The 20,837-nt window shown below is 45.0% G+C and overlaps 2 protein-coding genes across 10 annotated transcripts in view; one reads left to right on the top strand and one right to left on the bottom strand.

Annotated features, from left to right (window-relative positions):
- Window positions 1-1,620, bottom strand: part of MVK (mevalonate kinase) — a 51,278-nt gene extending 49,658 nt beyond the window's left edge. Inside the window, exon 1 of one of the 5 annotated variants that reach the window (XM_029571450.1) lies at window positions 1,531-1,620. Coding sequence is in view for 3 of the 5 variants with exons in the window: in XM_029571452.1 (XP_029427312.1) it covers window positions 1,371-1,476 (106 nt within the window). In the remaining 2 variants the exon portion in view is untranslated. Of the gene's footprint in view, window positions 1-1,102; window positions 1,504-1,530 lie in introns of those variants that run through there. The other 4 variants (XM_029571449.1, XM_029571448.1, XM_029571452.1 and 1 more) reach the window with 4 other exon arrangements.
- Window positions 1,621-1,795: 175 nt separating this feature from the next.
- The window catches only part of MMAB (metabolism of cobalamin associated B), a 32,964-nt gene continuing 13,922 nt past the window's right edge, over window positions 1,796-20,837 (top strand). For 2 of the 5 annotated variants that reach the window (XM_029620085.1, XM_029620086.1), the window contains exons 1-8: window positions 1,796-2,001; window positions 6,159-6,220; window positions 11,058-11,151; window positions 12,464-12,521; window positions 13,654-13,726; window positions 14,074-14,171; window positions 14,297-14,361; window positions 17,865-17,924. In XM_029620085.1, coding sequence (XP_029475945.1) covers window positions 1,880-2,001; window positions 6,159-6,220; window positions 11,058-11,151; window positions 12,464-12,521; window positions 13,654-13,726; window positions 14,074-14,171; window positions 14,297-14,361; window positions 17,865-17,924 — 632 coding nt within the window. In that variant the 5' untranslated portion in view covers window positions 1,796-1,879. Of the gene's footprint in view, window positions 2,002-6,158; window positions 6,221-11,057; window positions 11,152-12,463; window positions 12,522-13,653; window positions 13,727-14,073; window positions 14,172-14,296; window positions 14,362-17,864; window positions 17,925-20,445; window positions 20,651-20,837 lie in introns of those variants that run through there. The other 3 variants (XM_029620082.1, XM_029620083.1, XM_029620084.1) reach the window with 2 other exon arrangements.

Below are 20,837 nucleotides of genomic sequence, written 5' to 3'. Positions count from 1 at the left end.
AGAATCGCGCGCACAGTAGGGTGGCCTGTGCGCTCTCCCGTGGACTTTAATGTATCGGCCCGTTGGAGGGAGATGTGTGCCCCACTCTAGAAGCACGATGGAATAAGGATGGGGACTTTTTTGTTACCCAGCCCATTTTAAAGGTTTGCTTTAGGCGCATAACCAGAATCTCGGACAGTATGTATTACAGAGAATTACAATTGAAATTCTTAAGCCGGGCGTGTATGTCGCCCCAAATGGCCTTTCAAATTACTATAGCCGAAGGGGCAGGCTGTACCCGTTGCGGCCATGTCCCAGGGACACTGTCACACGCTTTTTGGTCATGCCCCCCCCATACTGTGCTTTTGGCGCCGTGTGGCTGACTACATTTGCTAGATGTTGCGTTCAGGGTGACCCCTTTATGGTTATTTGGGTGTATATCCCCAATTAGGATCTGAGATCCTGGTTTGCGCATGGTTCTGCGTAAAGCTTGTCTTGTAGGAAAAAAGATGATCCTCTCAGTTTGGAGATCCCAGGATAACCTGTCCTTTTGGGCTTGGAGAAACAGTCTGCATGCTCTGATGTCCATGGAGTGCCTGGCCTCTCGTAAGTCCACACGCCATAGACGACGCTTCCTTGTGGTCTGGCAAGCATATCTACAATCCCTCCCACATCGGATTCGCAGTCTCGCAATTAATGATTAACTGTTAGAGTTTGTATTGTGTGATGTATTTGACTGATTCAAACCTTTTAGTTCCCTGTAGCTTACCTATAGCCCTCTGTGGGTCTTGGGGTGGGGGGTCGGGGGAATAATCTGCAGTTTGATTGCGGTTGAGTGTTCTGTTCTGGGGTGGGTTCAGGAACCCAGCCACCCCAGTGTTGTAAATTGACTATTGTTTAAAACCAAAAAAACCCCCATTGAATCATAAGCCTAGCAAGTCCAGACTAGGAGCAGGCTGCGTTACTGGAATTTCTATGCAAGGTCTGGATGTTAGCTCCTCACCAGAGTTTAATAGAAAATTTTTGATTAGAGAAGCAGGGAAAGCAGGGTTCGAATCCATTGATGCTCCTTAAAGAAGTCACTTCAACTTAGCAAGCTCTTTGGTGCAAGAAACTATCTTACCTTGAACTCGGATGCAGCAAGGTGAATAATGAAATTCTAACGTAATCCCTGGAATTTCTAATCCTCTCTGTACAGACTTCCAGCACACAAAAGGTCACATGCACGAGGTTCCATGAGCTAATATGCAAGGGTTTACAGCACGCAGGCATCCAAGAGCCGATCCAGTAATACTGCCCACCAAACAAGAAGCCGATAGAACACCTGATTATGTTGCACAGGAACTACGCAGAAAATCCAGCAGCAAAACACGCAAACCCTCAGTTTTTACCAAATATTTTAAGACTCGAAGCCGTCCCGTGTGGGTATAGGCTATAACCTCCGGGGTAACGCGTACCGAGATGCCCACCAGAGTAACACGCATCCTGGCTCCCCATGCACGCTGTTAAAGAAACAAGCAACCCTCCGAGGTAAGCCACAGCCCCACTTACGTGAATTGCAGGGTCCAGGCGGGCCCGCAATTCACGCCATTCCGTGAGTAAGGAGCCAAACCTTCCTCTCAACCTATCAGTGCCGGCGCTAAACCTTCCTCTCAGCCTATCAGCGCCAACAAGAGGTCGGGCTGACTCCGCCCCGAAGCTCTGGCGAGGCGACGCACGTGAACTGCTGCGGCCTATCGGGCTGCAGACGACTGCCTGTCGGAGGAGTCCATTAACCAATCAGCTGGGAGAGTGCGCTGGCGCGGCGGTCACCTGAGGGCGGGGCGAGGGTGGTTCAGGCTAGGATTAACCTGGCCGGGTGGGAGCTGCGCGGGGCGCGTGCATCGCTGGCTAGGATGCTATGGCTGTAGCAGTGGGCAGAGCCTACGGTCGGTTGAGTGTTGGCAGCGCGCTGTTACTGGTTAGGGTGTTAGGGAGGCCGCTGCGGGCTCGTGAATACTGTGAACAGGCAAAAGACGGCAGGTGAGTGGTGCTGTGAGCGTCACGTGACTGTGAGATTTCCCTTGGGACGTGCACACACGTGATCGCCTGGAACCGTGCTTGGTATAAGTCCTTGTTTTCTTAGGAGAACGGTTCATGTACGCTCCGCTCCGTTTTCCAGGAGCCGATGCAATACATTGCAGTCGGCCTAGCCTATAGCTTGCCCCACAGTTGGAGGTGTGTTTTGGATGAGCTACAATAACTACCGATGCAATAAATGGTCTTAGCTCGACCAAACCAGCGTGTAGCAAATAGAGTTCATGAAATGCAAATACCAGGTCGATGAGGCTATTAGCTATTACACGTGCTGCAAAAATAATTCACCTTGTGGCCAACGAACACGTTTGACATGCAAAACTTTATGCTGGCCCCAGAGCTGATGTTAAGTCTTCACATGTTCCAAGTAGGAGCAACTACAGGAAGCAGTATGACAGATGCTCAATTTACGAGTGTCTGTTTTCCTAACCTCTGGCTGTGCACCGGTTAGGAAAATGGACACTCATTAATTGCGTGTCCATTTTACTAACCAGTGCATACCCACATCTCTTGGGCGCTGGATGCTATGGATGTGCTAGGAACGCACAATTTAACCCTAGTGCGTTCTTTTTAGTGAGGCAGCTCATTTGCCTATTGCATTGGACGTCCAGGAGAAGGATGTGCACGTGTTGAAAAAATTGTGTGCCCAGTTTGGATGCATGTTTTTCCGTGCTTGATATTGCATCAGCCCCCCAGTGTTTGTTAGATGACTTCATTTAATTACTTTTTTTTTTAGGAAAAATTAATATACTTGCCAGCTAATTCTAGCATTTATCTGTGTTAATTTGGCTCAATCTTTGTTTTCCATGCCCATGATCTCAGTATTCTGAAACTGCTATCACTGTTTCCTTAGTAGAAATAATTGAAATTCATATCCCACAATGTACTATGATGGGAATTAAAAACTGGGTCCTATCCAGAATTACACATGATGATCTATATTTGCCCATGTTTCCTTTGAGTATTGTACTGAAAATTAACGTTGTTTGTAATCTTGATTTAAAGAAATTAGATTATACATATTATACATTAGGATAGATGTTTAAAATCTGGATTGGACAGAAATTACCCAATGAATTTGCAATCTGTATTTTACCATTTTACTTTTTCACCTGTTAAGCTCCAAACACACTTAAGATGCTTCTCCATGGACACAAGGATACCATACCAAAATTTGTAGAAACAAATATCAATTTTTTGTTGCATATCAATAAGTAATACAGGTACCCTTGGGAGGTACAGAGTTGCAGCAGTTCTCTGGGAAAATGCTCAGGAGGAGCATTACTTTCTGTCTCTCTGTACATTAGTAAAGTCTTCTTTTTATAGATAACATAAATGGTCTTAATCCCTAAATTACATGCAAGTATGGGAGTATTTTAATTTTTTTATTTAACTTCTTTTTCTATACCGACACTCAAGACCAGGTCTTATCGTACCGGTTTACATTAGAACAAGGGGAAAAAACCAATTAACGTATAAGTGGAAATGAGAAGTTACATTAAAACAGGGAGAGTAAAAACATGGATGTCGGAAGATAGGACAGAATTAAGTAATCAAACAATAAGTTAACAAAAATTCCAAACTATAAATTAACATAAAACAATAAATTAGTAGTACAGAAACATGGATTATAGTCAGCGGAAATATACATGGAAATATATATATATGGAAATATATACAGCTGAAATATACATGGTATGTCAAATGGGAGGAGTGGTGGGAGTATCATGTACACAGTTTTTTTTTTTTTGTTTTTTGTTTTTTTTAATTTTTTATTTATGCTGATTTTGACAATCACATAGAAGAAAGTAAACAAATGGTTACAGATTTTCCATATTATTATATCAATAATAACTTAGGTATATATCTCTAATCTGCAATAAGAAATGTAAGAGGTAGTGCTCCAGGATTGAGAGAGAAATTTGAGCGGTTTAAGGAAAACAGGAATACCTTTTACAAATGAAAAAAAAAAAAGACACACCTAGATATATATATTACTGCTTCATTCCTGTTGCTAATTTTCACTGGGGGGGGAGATTCAAGAAACTTTTTTAACTGTGTTATCTCAAAATAAACATATTTTTGACCATTGCTCCAAACTTCACACCTACATGGATATTTTACAATCATTTTCCCACCTTTTACTTTCCACGTCTGTTCTTAATTCTAGGAATTTTTTTCTCCTTAATTGAGTTGTTCTGGAAAGATCTGGGTAAACCCAGATCTTTCCACCGTGGAAAAGTTCTGTTCTCTTCTTCATAAACAATCTGAATATAGCATCCCTATCTGTTGCAAAAACAAAACTAACATGTAAGGTAGTTCTATCCTCAATTTTTTATTCTAACGTCATTTCTAACACTTCTGATAAATTTAATGGCAATCCCTCCTCTTTCTTTCCCTCAGCTATGTTACTCTTAATATCCACATAGTATATTTTAGATATAGTAGGCATTGATTTCTCAGGCCATTTCAATATAGATGATAAATATTCCTTAAACATGTCCAAGGGTGAGACTAGATTGAGCTTAGGAAAATTGAGTACTCTTAAGTTTAAGTACTTTTGTTGATTCTCAATCATCTCTAATCTCTTGTTGTGTAATATCTTTTGTTTTTGTAAATCTTTGATGGCAGGTTTCAAGCGCATTCAATCTTAGTTCCACTCCTTGTTTTTCCTTGTTCATTTTTCTAATGAAAATTCCAAATTTTTTGTTTGCAGATTCGCATCTGTAGTTTGTTGTGTTAGTTTTATTATTGCAGTTTCGAGAGAGACAATAGCAGACCATAGGGAATCAAGTGTTATTTCGTTTGGTTTAGGTGGTAAAACTTTCAAATCTATTCCTGTGCCTGATTCTTCTTTCCCCTTATTAGCCAGGACCTCTCCACTGCCTTCACTTAAAGATAAGGAAACTTTTGATACTTCCAAAGAATTTGCTTGTGGCAGTGGAGTGGTACCCGGAGCTCCGGGGCTCAAAGATGTTTCGGTCGGTAGATTAAGCGCCCGCTCAGTGCTTTGATCTACAATGACCACCTCCTCCAGCTCTTTTCTAGGAGTGGATGAAAAGATTGCTGGTATCTGAGATTGATATGGCTCAGATAGAGAGGGTGTTGTTGCCTCTCTTATCTTTGCCTTTCTTTTTGTATGTGGCATTTTATTAAGAATTTATAGAATGATACCAGATATTACTTTTCTCCAAGTCTTCTCCAATTTAAGACTCTGACCTGGGCGGGTTGGGAGCAGGGAGAAAATATAAAAGTGATTACTCACTTTACTTGTGTCCAGTCAAGTCCAAATATTCCCTGGTAGCGACACGCGCCGCGCCGAGGGAGACTGGCTTTTAAGCTCCAGCCCCTAGCTGCTGACGTCGACATTGCTGTTCAGTGGGCGTCACCCCAGGAACCAGGAAGCAAGCAGTCTTTACCTTCTCCAGGAAAGTATTCAGGCACAGACGAGAGGTAATTGTTACAAAGAAATCTTTTTTCCCCTGCTCCTTCTCCCCCACTGCTCCTTCTCCCACGTACACAGTTTTTCATGTCAAAAAGAAGATAAGCTAGATCTATGTTACCCTGATCCCTTTCCCAAATTGAGGCCTACTTGCTTGGTGTTCACATCAGTCGTTTGTCCTGTCATGTTTTCACCCTCAGTGCACTATAGTTGATATCCTAGCTGAGATTGTGACCTTTTGCTTTTTTTTTTTTTTTGTGACCTTATGACCCTCCATCACAAGTTTTAGACAGCTTCAGTTGTTGTCCAGATGTCTCCTAGAATTTCTCCAGGTCAGGCTCAATAGGGCATTTAGGTTTCACATGGCCAGAACTGCAAGCAGGCCAAGGCAGCAGAGGATTCTGGGTCAATCAGAGTCTCCATGTTGGTCTCAGGCACACATATCACACCCCAATTAAAGAGGTCAGATATGATGGCTATGGTGCTGTTCAACAGGACATATGGAAACAATTTTATATGAACCAGTTTTTTATTTTACAAAATGTAAAGCCACTCAGTTCTGAAATGTACCCAAGAACAAGAGCCATAGCAGCTACAAAATATAGTAATAACACTGATAAAATACTGTTTCAGCAAACTCATCTTGTCTGTTTTCTTCTAGCTCTGAATCCAAACAGAAGAAAACAAAAGTGCCAAAGATTTACACTAAAACCGGTGATAAAGGTTTGTACAGTATACTGCATATAATGCTGGGGCATGAAAGATGATTTTTAGGCCTCAGAGATCCTAGGCGCTCTCCTGGAGACCTGGAGTCAGGTGTCTAAATGTGGAGAGTTCCCAGCACTTACACCCCTTGGGAGGTCAATGTTAATACAAACAGAAAAATCTTCTGCTTGCAGGAGCTCCTTTTGTTGTCATCACCTGAGAACTGTGAGCAAATATCTTTGCCAAACTGGATTCTGAGAGGGAGTCAGGACCCTTTAGCTGGGATGCCTAAGAAAAACGAGCCAAAGAGCTCATGGAAGCAGGAAATCGGTCCACTGCTCTGTCTGTTTCTGAAGTGCCTGTGTGTGAGCTTTAAACTGGCATAGTTTCACCCAGAAATTATGCCTTTATGAAGTAATGTTCCATTTGCTGCTATAGCTGTCTCGTAGCATGGATTGAAGTGTTTCCTGTGACTAGGACTAGGGTTTTCCCCTTCGTGCTACCATTTGTGCTCCTTCTAAAATAATTGTATTTATGTTTTTGTTATTAATTTAACCTTTATTAATGTTGTTTAGCTGTTTGCTTTGTTTACAATTTTTTTGTTATTGACGTTTAAATGTATTAGACTAAGGAATTCTACTTCCTGCTTATTCTGTTTCATTGTAAACCGGTTTGATATGCATTTTATGCAGGAAAATCGGTATATAAAAACTAAAAATAAAAAAATAAATAAATAAATTAAATAAATAAATAAATAAATATAAAGTTTGACAATAGAGTTGAAGCTGGCTTGTTGCGATTTAGTTATTCTGTTCTTATAACTATGAAATATTTGTGAAAAGTTTAAAAATAGGTGTAGGGCCCCCACCAGGCACCGTGGGGAGAAACCTGCTACCAATAGCTGGGGGTGTGCTGCAGCAGAAGAGTCCTCCAGCTCCCTTCTGATAGGGGGATCTTCAGATACGGGGGGAAATGATCCAGGCACCCCAGCTTCAATGCAGTTAATACCTCTGTTCCTGAGCAGGTGACCCAGGATACACTACAACATGCTGAAACTTTCAGCACAACTTTAATCTTTGTCAAAGGCGAAGAGACATAAATGCAATGGCAATCAAAACAGCAGAATAATGCCCCACAGTGGCAGATGGAACAGCAGTTTATATATGCACATGTATGTGTGTGTGTGTGTGTATGTGTATATATAAACTGCTATTCCTGTCTGCTACTGCGGATATATATATATATATATATATATGAAGTATTTCTTCACGGAAAGGGTGGTGGATGCCTGGAATGCCCTTCCGGAGGAAGTGGTGAAGTCTAAAACTGTGAATGACTTCAAAGAGGCGTGGGATAAACACTGTGGATCCATCAAGTCTAGAGGGCGTGAATAAAGTGGAGGCAGCAAAACACTGCACGGAGCGGCAGTAGCCACAGAGGCATTCACGGAGCGGGATGCCAGTGGCCAGTAGTTGGTGTTCCACCTTCACGGAGTGGAAGGATGGAGGGCTGCTATCTCCAAAAAATAAAAAAACAAAAAAATAAAAACAGGGGTGGGTAAGAGTATGGGGCAAGGGTGTGGCCTGCTTGTTACAGCAGTTGCTACCCCTAATTGAGCTGGATGTCACTTGGATGCAGATACGGCGCTGCTCTCTAAATTGGTTTTGGGGTGGAGGGGAATTAGGGCTGGAGGGTACTGGAAGCCAATAGTAACAGGTGGTAGAGAAAAAAAAGTGGAAAAAAATGGATAAAGTGCGTAGCTTGCTGGGCAGACTAGATGGGCCATTTGGTCTTCTTCTGCCGTCATTTCTATTTTCTATGTTTCATAGCAACCCCAGAAACTGCAAAAGGCATCTAGGCAGCCCAGTGTACGCTGCTACAAATAAAAATGGTTTCCCCAGTCCTGGTGATGCATGCACAAGAAAAAAACAAACCAAAGGCATGGCAGGGCCCTGCAGTTCCTGAATAAGCCAAATGTCCACCCAAGGCTGCTGTGGCAGGTTGACACGGACCCTCCTGTGGAAAATGGGTTTAGTTCAAAACTGCGTGTGTTTAAGCAAGCAGCCACTGTTGGTCCCAGATTTTACAGCACAGAGGGTTTTCTCTGGCTTGAAATCCCCCCCGCAGTTTGTCCCTCGTGTAGTGTTTGCGAGTGTAAGGCGGAACTCCTAGCACAATGTAGCTTCCAGTAAAGATACACCTTGAGGGAAAAGCCTCTGGTTCCCACCAGCAGAGTCCAGCTTTACATTGTTTTGTTTGTTTTTTACTCATCTCTATTGGCTCCTTCTGCGGAGGAAGGACACCCCCCCCCCCCCTCCCCTCCACAGAAACTGCAGCCAGAGTCTCCTAGGGTAGGAAAGGACAGCAAGGGAGGAGGTTATTCCCAGCGGGACCCTGGCCCCCCTCGAGAGATTCTTCCCCTTTCGCTGCTGCTCAGCAATGCTCCTCTTGGTGTCGCGCGCCTCCATGAGGTTATTTGCATGGGATTCACCCACAAGCCAGATCCCGGTCTCCTTTCACTGCCAGCTTCCCCCCTGCTTCTTTCCTTTCTGCAGAAGCCAGCATCTCTCCATTTCCTCTCCAGCCTGTTTCCTGCTTGGCTGTCCTCGGGAGGGGATGGGGAGGCTTTGAAGAGCAGGGAACATGTATTCTGCAGGTTTTCTTGCTATAAATCCTGTTTATCTCAGTAAAGGGCTTTCATAGTTTCTGGGTATTTTCCCTGCATAGAACTTAAAAGCAGCTTGTCAAATTAAGTCACTTAAAGTCCTTGTGCTGCTCACTCCAGAGACACATACTACATGCTCAGGGGTGCAGGTACCCTTGTCACAACCACTGATGGCTGCTAGATTTCTGATATATCCCCATCAGCATACCTGGGAACCTGTGAGCTCTGGTGACCCTGAATGCTCTCAGTTGGCAGGGATAAAAGGATTTCCAAGCGCTCCCATGCACTCACCCTCATCACATGCTACCCCCTTCCTCCAGCCTTTAACCCTGGGCTTGCCAAACCTTTCTGATCCTTCAGCTAGTTTTCAGGATGTCCGCATTGAATATGCATGAGGTAAATTTACCTATATTGGAGACCCAGTATATGCATATTTATGTCATGCATATTCATTATGAATATCCTGAAAATACGATTTGTTATGGGGTTAACAGGACAGATTTGGGATCTCTGCTCTAACCCCCCACCTCCTGAAGCTGTGACTACTGCAGGGCCAATTCAGCCACTGCTTTCTCCTTCCTGCAGCCTTACACAGGGGTGGGTGGCACCTACATATTTCCTTATGTCTCTGGTGAAGCAAACACGTTCAAGAAAATCCCAGATGTGGACTTGTGTAATTTATACCTGAAGTTGTTTATGTGGGCAACACTGTATATAGACTTGTGCATAAAAACTGGAGGGGGTCCTTTTCTCTTTACAGCTTGGGTGGTAATTCTGTAAAATGCCAGAGAACAGAGGTGCTTTACAAACCAGCTGTATTCTGCACTATTTCAGAAGTACATAAAGTACATTTTAATATCTGCAGTCTGTCAATGAAATTATTCCAGTAAATGTTTTTATAATTTTTCTTAAATAATTCTTTATGCTACTTCCTTACAATTCCATATAGAAAACTGTATTTGGGAAATTTGTCACAATTGACCTTACTTGGAATGGGATCTGATAGGACCGGGTAGTGTGTGCATCCTGGCCCCTACGAATCATTCAGCTGCAGTCAGTGTGCAGCAATGTGCCACCCGCTCGCTAAGAAGACTCAGTGGGACTGTGGGGTGCTGCTTAGAGAGCTGGAAAAGTAAGGGTTAACAAAGGTACAGCCTTGTTAATGACAGGATTAGTATCTCAAAATTACTGGACAGCTTTTGTGCTAAAATGAAGAAAGGCTTTTTGTTCACCCAGGCAAAAGTGGCAAATAGCTGGCAAATAGGTGTTTGGACTAAGTGTGCCATTAGCAGAGCAGAGCTTATCCTGTGGGGGAGCGGGGGCATTAGAACAGAGCTTATCCTGCGGGGGAACAGAGCTTATCGAGCGGGGGATTAGAGCAGAGCTTATCCTGCAAGGGAGCGGGGGCATAGAGCAGAGCTTATCCTGCGATGGATTAGAGCAGAGCTTATCCTGCAAGGGAGCGGGGGCATTAGAGCAGAGCTTATCGAGCGGGGGATTGGAGCAGAGTTTATCCTGCAAGGGAGCGGGGGGATTAGAGCAGAGTTTATCCTGCAAGGGAGTGGGGGCATAGAGCAGAGCTTATCCTGCAAGGGAGCGGGGGCATAGAGCAGAGCTTATCCTGCGAGGGAGCGGGGGCATTAGAGCAGAGCTTATCCTGCGATGGATTAGAGCAGAGCTTATCCTGCAAGGGAGCCGGGGGGATTAGAGCAGAGTTTATCCTGCAAGGGAGCGGGGCATTAGAGCAGAGCTTATCCTGCAAGGGAGTGGGGGATTAGAGCAGAATTTATTGTGCGAAGGAATGGGGGATTAGCTTCCATCACTGGCGGTTCTCCTCCTCCAGTCAGTAGTTGCAGTCTCATATTCAAAATGAATGCCCAGAGAGCAGGGGCTTTCAGCTAGCTGGACATATACCATGAAAGTTGTCATTTAACAAGTTGGAGACGTAAAATATCAACGGAAGGACTGGTATTAGTAGTAGTCTGGCTTTTTTTTTTTTTTTTAAACTAAACACATTTGGATTCTTTGATGTTTAACAATTGCTTGGCATTCCTCCATCGTTTCTTAGGGAAGACTTTAGTGTGAGTACTTAAGGTTATAAAAGCATTAATCCAGCTACACAAATGCAATTTTTATTATTTTTCTGTGTTGTACTTCTTAAACTGAGATTTCCTTTTTCGTGCATTTAAGGATTTTCTAGCACATTTACCGGGGAAAGAAGACCGAAAGACGACCAGATCTTTGAAGCTCTGGGAACAACAGATGAATTAAGTTCAGCCATTGGGTAGTAAATGTCTTTACTTTCTCGTAATAACTCCCGAAACTTTATGCACGTCTGTACCATTCTTTAACACAGCTGCCGCTATTACTCTGCACAGTTACAGCAGCTATGTTAACATTTTTTGTGTAACTTTTCAGTTACTGTTGTATGTCTTTTGCCCACAGAAGTCTTCCTACCAGCTTCCATACATTTTTCAGGTTATGGTGTCCTAACTATGGGCACCAAAGGTTAAAAATAATAGGAAGAAGTGTGTGTGTGTTTAGCACTAATAAAAGGGGCAAAGCCAAAGCACTGCAAATTAAAGACCCCTAACTATGCAGACAACCGAGGGGCTGATGTAATAAAGTGCGCTCAGTCTAGTGCACGGGTGTACACGTGATTGGGCGGGCGTTTAACGCGCTAGACTAGACCCGTTGCAGTAAGATTAGCGCATCCAAACCGCGCACCCAAACAAACGCGTAGCTGATAGCGTCCAGCACATGTAAACTCCATGTAGAGGAGGGTATTACCCCTCCCCCCGTGCACGAAATCGCTGGGCACCCAACGCACACTTTTTAATGTGGCAAATTTAACTCCAGTCCTGGAAGTGGCGTAAAGTCAATTTGAGTCAGGGGCTCATGAAAAATAAAATTAAGAAATGGTTCTCTGTGTGTCCTCCTACTTAGTATCATTGTGACAGTTAAGTTTACTGCTTGCTGTGTTGAAAAATAAAGGTAGATTGGCTTGATTTAAAAATAAATAATACAGTTCTTCTGGTCGCACAATTTAGATGCACTTAGCTTGAGGCTTCTTCAGCAAAGTAACAGAGCACTCGGCCTGAATAAGCGGGATAAAAACGGATGTACAAATTGAGTGCCCAGTGCATTTGCGCACTATGGCCGCACAGTTCTTCCCTAGCGCGCTTTTTTTTTTTTTTAATGCGACCTCTCATTGAAATTCTGCATTGGATGCCCAGGGGCTGCGTGTCCACACGAGCGCCCGTTTTCAGCGCCTGTGTTTGCCAACCCAGGCCACACAAGACTCCTGCTCCACCTCCGCACTCCCATTTGATGGGAGCCTCACTCAGAGGAGGAGCTTACTAACCGATTTCCTTCAAGGTTTCTCCTATTTTTGTGTTGCTGGCCACACGTTCTTATTAAAGAAAGGCCAGTGGTTACTTGTGCTAGACTGGATCAAAGTTAAACTGACAGCTGTCCTCCATCAGCTCTTCTGGTTAGCAAAATAAACCGCGTCCACAGGGTAATGGGCCCTAGGGTCTCGTCTGTGTATTTTATGTGTAGTTCCTGTTTAATTCTGTTGGGTCTTCATTGTTTAGGCTCGCTAGGGAATTCTGTATTGACTATGGCCATACGTTTGTAGAAGAACTGGACAAGGTGAGTAAGAGCTTCCTGTCCTCCCTGCTGTAACGTCAGTGTGGAAGATACATTGTTGCAGTTTAATATCACATTGTTTACACTGTAACCTCAGTGTGGAAGATACATTGTTGCAGTTTAATATCACATTGTTTACACTGTAACCTCAGTGTGGAAGATACATTGTTGCAGTTTAATATCACATTGTTTACACTGTAACCTCAGTGTGGAAGATACATTGTTGCAGTTTAATATCACATTGTTTACACTGAGTTCTCCCTCTGGTGAACATTCTGATGTAGTTTACCATCCCTGTAACGATACAAATTGTTACACAGGCCCTCATTCATGCCTGGGGGGAGGTTGTAGCCATATAACAGCAGTGTGCGTGCACCAGAAAAACTCATCCATTCTGAATTTCTGGCACGTAAAGTCCTTCCGTTCTACCAATGCAGGGTTGTACGAAATGTCTGGATTGGGCCTACCCAATCAGGGCTCAATTTACAATTTTTGGATTTGTTCAAACTTAAATATTCTGTTTTTCTGTGCACAGGTGACTTTTATCCATCTGGGGTAGCTTCATTGCTTGCTGGTTAAGATTTTTTTTTGTTTGTTGATGTATATATTCAAAATTTCTATAAATAAAACTTAAAAACAAAATCAAAATATTTTATTTAGATGAGGACAGCAGAGAGCTGATTTGATTTTGAGGCTGGAACTGGGAAGGTATTTCAGAGCAGGTGTCCATGAATGCCAGTGCTCGCTATTTATTTTTCTGTAGCGCTAAATCTTTTTCCACTGAAACTGTGCACTGTGATTTGGTACAGTTTCTAAAATTCGTATCACTACATCCAGGTCGGTTAAGAAAAGGCTTGGACAAAGTACTGAGCAACATTGAGGGTCACCTTGGCGTTACCCCTCGGGTTAGCATGAGGAGAGGGAGCATTAAAGGAGAAAAAGCTACAGCAGTGACCTGACAGATCGCCCTCTCCCCAGCAGCAGACTGCAGAAAATTGTCAAGTTGTGCAAGTCAAATGTGATGACTTTTAACCTTGGAGGAGGCGGGAGCTCTGTTCTGTGTGCCGGTGTCATATTGGCCGTTCTTCGTTGGCAGTACTCGGCCTAATCTTTCTTCTCTGCTTGGTGCCTGTAGATTCAGTGTACGCTGCAAGACATCGGTTCCAATATTGCAACACCAGTATCGTCGGCGAGAGAGAGCCACCTAAGTACTTCCAGCTTTATTATTTGGCATTGACTGTCACGGTTGTTGTGTTGGAGAGGGGAGAGGATGTTAAAGCAGTAAACGACCTCTTGTTTTTATGCTGCGGTTCTGATTTACTGTAAAACGCTTTGAGTGAATTTTGTATCTTCAAGAAGTGTCTGTCTGCAATCTCTTACAAAAGGTGTGTTGCAGCTGAAATTTCTGGGGTTGTGGAATCTCTTACCCCGCGCAGGCAGACAGTAAAATCTCTTAGAAAGCGTTGGCTGGAGTCCCAGCGGCGGATCGAGAAAGCCGTCTGGCGTGGGCCTCTCTTCCTATGGTTCTTAAGGCACCCGCTCTCCTCTCTTGCAGAAAGGACAAATTTTGCTGAGAGCCCCGTCCTGGAGCTGGAGCGCTGGATCGACGAGCACTGCGCTCGGCTTCCGCCCCTCACCTCCTTCATTTTACCTGTGAGTATTGGGCACCACTGTCGCACCGTTGCTAGAAAGGTTGTGTGCCGGCAGTGGCCGGTGCAGTTTGATGCTGAATGCCAGTTTTATAAGGCGCCCGGCTGCTCACTGTCGTTTCCTTGTAGTCTGGAGGGAAGAGCAGTGCTTCGCTTCACCTGGCCAGAGCAGTCTGCCGCAGAGCAGAGAGATGGTGAGTAAGGAGAGGGACCTACCTTACTCTTTATAATCTTATCTAGTTGCAGTGCTGTGTGTGTGTGGGTGTCTCTCCCTGTAAAAGTGCTGCAGCTTTGGCAGTAGCTGAGCCGCTGGGAGGTAGCTGGCTCGTGGTATTTTCAGCCCGCTAGTGAGAAGGCAGCTTCTGTGATCACCGCACGTCTGTCATTAGTGTGTTATCCACAGGGAAGTTTCAGGGGGGGGTTCAAGAGGATCCTGCCAAGTGGTTTTTTTGGGTGGGGGAGGGACAATCATAACCAGCTGCAGGCGTTTACGCCTCCGACAACCTAAGCTCTCTCAGTTCTGTATAGAAGCGGCAGGGGTGGGAACAAGCGCGCACCTCCAGCCATTTCAGAGACGGACGAGAGATGGCAAATGTTCCTCGTTCTTTTCTATTCCCTGCCGTTGTGGTGGTCACCTGACTTCCTGTTGCTTTAGTAAACAACCCATAGCATTATAAAGATTAAAGGAAAACACAGCACAGAAGCAATGGGCTATAGAGAGAGGACATCTGAACACAAGCCTCCTGCAGCATTTTTCGGGTAGGATGGGTTATTAGGATCCTGTTTAGCCTCAGGCCCCATCGCTCTGTTCTGTGCCAGAGGCTCATCTGAAAATGTGAAGCAGGGGTGGTGTTGGGATGCTGCAGTAGTAGAGGGGGGGCAGGAGACTGACTGTATGAACGGTTGCAGGAGCTACAAACCACTTTCAGCTCCACAGGCGTGGTACTTATTACCCTGGAAAGTGGTTTATGAATACTGGAGTCCTAGCTGAGGCTGTCCCTTCACTTCATCGACCAGAGGCTCAGTGGACGGTAGGACCTGTTACTAAGCAGAGTTACTGTGAAAGGAGGGGGTGCATAAGTTAGCTAGTTGGGAATCTATAAAAGCATGTTGTTGCTTTTTTGTTTTAACGAGTTTTGGTTCATAGGTATGAAAGACAAAAGTCTTAGCAAACCAGAACTCAACTTTTGTAATCCATAAAACGGCCGGGGGAGGGCAATAAGTAGAAAGTATCAGAGTAGAGCTGGGATCTGTTAGGCCCAGGTAGGTCTCCTCTGAGGCATCGGACCTGTTTTGTTGGCTGGGTAACCAGCATTAGAGGGGGAAGTATTACATTTGGGGTACACGTGGGCTGTCAGCAAAGCCTTTGCTCCACTTCTGCATAAGCGACTTATAAACAAATGGAGCTTGCTGGCTATGGGCCCTACCTTGACGAGGTTAGAAACACGAGAGCGGGAGCTAAAAGGTCATGGTAAAGAGACTTCAGTCCAGTGAAAGAGAGGTGACCCGTCCTGTGACTAAGGGCTCAGGCCACTTGTCTTCATCATTTGCCAACCATACTTTAGCAGGGCTCTGGGGAAAGATTTGCCTTTTTGTGGACAATACCAACATCTGCATCATGGTAGACACTGCTCTTTAGAGGAATAACGCTCCTCGCATGCTCTAGCTCTAAAGGCTCGGCCCTGCCTGCAGGCTCCCTCCTCAAATGCCTTCTAGTCTTTAAAAAATGAGCGGGTTGGGACCGGTGTGGGTTTTGGCCCCTTTTGCCCTGAGCGGCTGTAAGGTATTCAAATGTTACATCTCCAGGGCCCACCCTCTCACCTCATCCCCTTCCCTCCCCCCACCACAGGTTTAGCTTTCTCTTCAGCCCAGATTGCGGTAGCGACTTTACTACGACCCAGGCCTTCTGCTGTCACTCAGCAGCTGCACTGCCAGCATCCGCCCCCCCCCCCCCCCGGCCTCCCTCGCAGCCGCTTCCTGCCCTCCCATCCTGCCTGCTTAGCAGTCGTGGCCCTAGCGTGATCCAGGCTGAAGAAAAGGCTTCAGTTAAAAGTACCAGCAGGGGCAGGAAAGGAGACCCTGATGATGTAACCTTTGGGGGGAGGGGCAGAAACCAACACCAGTCCCAACCCATTTTTTTTTTTTTTTTTTTTTTTTAAAGAATAGGAGTTTTAGGAAGGAGAGAGTAGAGGGGCTGTTTAAGTCAGGCAGGGCTTTTTTTTTTTTAACCTAGCACTTCACCACGGACCTGGCTCTATTCTTTTAAAGTTATCTGGCTGTATAAATTTATACCCACGGTAAAATTACTACTTTCCTAGCGTGTAGCCAGATGGACTCAGGACCAGTGGGTTTATGCTCCCCTGCCAGCAGATGGAGACAGAGTCAGGTTTCAAAGCTGCCGTGACCTCAGCCCTTCAGTATCTCTCTGTCTCCTTAGCTGATGCGGTCACGATCCCCACACTAGCACGGTGTTAGCGGGATTGCAGCACAAACCCATTTTTACCTTCACTTTAAAAGAAGATCGAGCCCCGCTCTCCTGCGGTGATACCTAGGGGTCCCTCCCCCAGTGGAGATCCCTCAGAAGTTTGCCTTGCTCAGGTAGTCGGTTCCCGGCGGGGACTTTGCTGCTGAAGCAGTGGGTGCAGGAAGATGAGCGCGACGGTGACAACCTAAGCCCTCTCCCCTCCGCAGCCGGAGACCCTCTCTGTACTCAGCCGGTAAGCGCTGACCCCAGGTCCAGAGACATGGAAGGGCTTCGGTAAGTCTTTCCTCCGCTCTCCTTGCTCGGCGCACCGTACTGACTTCATTCCCGATCACCCTTCGGGCAAGGGGAAAGTGTTTCGGCTCTGTCGACTCATCACGTGGCGATCCGTGGCGGCACCATCTTGCGCGCTCTTTTCCCCCTTCAGCCGTCGGTACCCGTGGCCGGCCTTCTGAGTGGCTAACGTCGGCGAGGGCAGAGACTGAACTCTGCACGCTGCCGGGGCTGTCCATTGTGCTTAAAACTTTGCTGAGGAGCTCGGCTGATTTTAAACCTTTTCTTCTGCGGTTTTTTTTTTTTTCTCTCAGCAAGTGCAGGGGAAGCCGTTGTTCATGCGCAGTCAACTCCGGTCCCTGCCCGTGTTGAACTCCAACGGGGGAGGGGACCGTGCTGCTGTCCATTGCTCCTACCATGTGACAGGGGCCAGCCAATGGCAGCGGTAGCCCCTGTCGCATGGCAAGTGCAAAGGGCAGCCACCGGCCCGAGAGTGGGAGATCACTCCTGGGCCCCCTGCTGGACCACCAGTAACAGTAGGGGGGGGGGATGAGAGGTTTGCATTTAAATTTGAAGGGTTGGGGTGGTTTGGGGGCCTACTCCATCAAAAGTCTGGTGGCACTAGGTCCAGTTCTACCAAAGCTGGTGAGAGACATTTTACCATGCAATAAACCTCCATTTTTATTAAAGCACATCTAAAAAAAAAAAAAGCTTTCTACAAGTAACTGCTCAGTTACTTTTCCTTGGGTATTGCCCTTTAGTGTTTGCTATTACAGAGAGCAGGGAGTGGACTGGTGCTGCCGACCCTACAACTCAGCTGCACTCATTGAAGGCTGTTTTCCTCACCGCACAGCGTTATGCCTGAGCAGGGCTCCAGCCGTTTGTTATTAGAGATTAATCTGCAGACAAACTAAAACCATTATTGTCTTTTTCTTCCTTCAGCGTCCATCCTATAGTGCAAGCAGGCGAGGCAGATCCCAATGTCGCCAAATACTTAAACAGGTGAGAGCTTGGCATTCATACTATCTGTCTCTCTCTCTCCTTTAGGCAAAACAAGCTAAGCACCCTTCGAGTGTGAGCAGGGATGGGTAGTACACAGACATGGGGGGGGGGGGGGGGGGTATGGGCAGACAGCTCATGGAAGTGGGGGCAGCCCCCATCACCACTTAAACTGGTATTGATGTGGCTGTCATTGAGCTGGCACTGAGAAGCAGCTGCCCGATAAGTTTGCATTTTTCCAGGTATCTGGCGCAGGTCAGTTTATACAGTAAAGTATCAGTGACCTGCACCAGCTACCCCGTTAAATAGACTTATCCAGCAGCTGCTTCCCACTGCCAGCTCGACGGATACACTGGTATCTAAGTGGCAGTGGCAGCTGCTGACATTTACCCATATAAGTCAGTAACTCTGGTTAAGTGGCAGCAGGGGCGGGCTCTTACCCAGGGGCAGATGCAATACAGTGCGCTGGATAAATAAGCGCTAATCCACCCCTTAATGCAATAGGGGAATTAGCACCTATTTAACCTGCATCAAGAGTGAATGAGAGAGCGCTCAGCAAATGCATGTGAATGAGCCTATTAATCACTCCTCATGCAAAAAGATAAGTGTGCGTCTCAGAAGCACATTTATCGAGCAGGCATTAATAGATGAGCGCAGGTAAAAAGTACAGAAAAGGAGAACTGCTTTTTTGTACTTTTTTTTTTAGTAAAGACGCGGCAGACCGCTGAGTTATGAAGACCAACGCCGGTAAACTCGGTGTCTGATTTCATAACCGTCCGTCTGCCAGTAATGAAAATGGCAGCTGTTTTCATTACTGGCAGACAGGCTGGTTATGAAAACAGAGGCCGCGTTTACTGGTGTTGGTCTTCATAACCGGCAGCCGCGGTGGGTTGCCTTAGCAAGGAGGCACTAAGGTCGAGCAAGTGACCCTAGTGCCTCCTTCCTAGCGTGACCCCCTAATTTACATATTGCATGGCATCCCCCCCTTGCAAACATTGTTACATCAGCCCCTCAGAAAGAAACTTATTTTTACATTTGTAAACTTTTTTTTCCTATTTTTTTCCATAGCACTGGAAACTTAACTCCAGCCCTGCCCCAGAACTAAAGGTGGGGCAGTGCCCAATGCAGTCTTTGAGTTTGGGAGTAATGCTTAATGTCCTCATTTGCATAGGATTTCCATGTGAGGGCACTAAGCAGTACTCCAATGCAGCAAGGAGTTAAGTTTTGCATGCAGAAAATGCAGGCTCAAGTCCAGGCAAAAAGGTGCTGTCAACAGAATGCACTGTTCTGCCTCCGCCTGTCAGGTTTTCTGCTGGTTCTGGGAGCAGCCATCCCTGTGTCAATCACTTTGCATGTAAACTAGCATCAGGCTGAGCTTTCTCATCCATTAGTGATTTGTATAGCAGAGGGTACAGTGCTGCAACCAACTGCTGAGACAAGACTGTCCCTGCGCCTCGGAGTTTACAGTCTAGACAGGACAAACCCGAAAACATAAGACTTCACTGAACGGGTGGATTAAAACAGAGAATAACCAAAAAGGATAACTGAGCAAAGTGATGTATAAGGAAAAGCCACTAGGGAGGAGAGATGTGAACTTATTGTCTTGACAAAAAGTTTGTTATAGTAGCCTTACCCTGAAACCCAGACTAATTAGCATTTCCTGCAAGGTTCAAACAGTTCTCTGCAATTTTAAATAATCTACTACAAACAAGAGAACAAGTGATAACTTATCTTTGAGCCTTTAAATATTAATATTTGGGAGTTGAGGGGAATGAACAGTTTTAATTGGGGAAAGTTGCAAGAACTGTGGTTAGTAGGCCACAAACCAAGGAAAACGGAACATGAGGTGGGTGAGATTGGGCAGTTAGGGAAACTCAGACTCAGCCCTTCTATGCCGCCCTAGGAATAACTATTAGTCTGCAAGGATGACCTCCTCTAGATGTGCAAGTTTAGGACCAGGCTGGTATGGAAGGCAGCAGCATTTTTAACAGACTTCATGCCTATAGCACCTGTAGTTTGTTTTTTTAATATTGTATAGTAAGCAGATTTAATTTTTAAAAAGTTGTATAAAAATGGTTATTCACTTAATTTTGGGCCCTTCCACCCCACGCAACATGCAGTTTTTGACAGGAAGACAGAGCAAGCAGCAGTCCTGCCATATACAGATTAAATTACAAAGCAACCTACTTGCATTGTTAGTAAAATGTAGGGGTTTTTTAATGTAAATTTCCATTAACATTTTTTTTTTTAATTAAATCCATGATCTCAGCAGCCCTAATTAATATTTAGGTGTAGTCACTGCTGTTTTTTGTTGATGTCTTACTGCCCAGGGTTGCTGCTGGCAGATTGTTTTACTGAATTTCTTTCCCTGTGGGTGAGGGCTGTATTAAGAAAGGCAGGAGAAGGCCCTCCTGTGCAGCAGTGGTGGGAGGGGAAGGGGCTCTGCCTCTTTGGTGTAAAGTTAGCATGGGTGGTTCTTTTAATCCATTTCTGGAGTGTTTGCCTAATCTCTGTTCTTTCCTAGGCTTAGTGACTATCTCTTCACTTTAGCCCGTCATGCATCAAAGGTGGAAGGTAACCAGGAAACTGTCTACACAAAAAGCCATCAATGAACCTCCTAGCACTGATGTAATGAATATGTAAAGTGTTCAATGTATATATATATAGTGACATTTCTATTCAAGAAACATCTAAATAAAAAAATAGATAGCGGGGTGTGTAATAGCCATCTGTCTACTCTAAAGGATAGTAGAGGTTTTATTGGAGTTTATTTTATGAACACCTCTTATCAGTACTTTTATCTGAAACAGCTTGTGAGAAAATCTTTAAAAAGGTAACACTTTTGAATTTCAGTACTCAGATTTAAAAAAAAAAACAAAAAAAAAACCAGCAAGTCTCTAATTACTTCCATGGATC

This window comes from Rhinatrema bivittatum, chromosome 11 (genome assembly GCF_901001135.1).
Source record: "Rhinatrema bivittatum chromosome 11, aRhiBiv1.1, whole genome shotgun sequence".
Lineage (NCBI taxonomy): Eukaryota > Metazoa > Chordata > Amphibia > Gymnophiona > Rhinatrematidae > Rhinatrema > Rhinatrema bivittatum.
The sequence above is the reverse complement of the archived record's forward strand: the minus strand, read 5'-3'. Positions and strand labels throughout refer to the sequence as shown.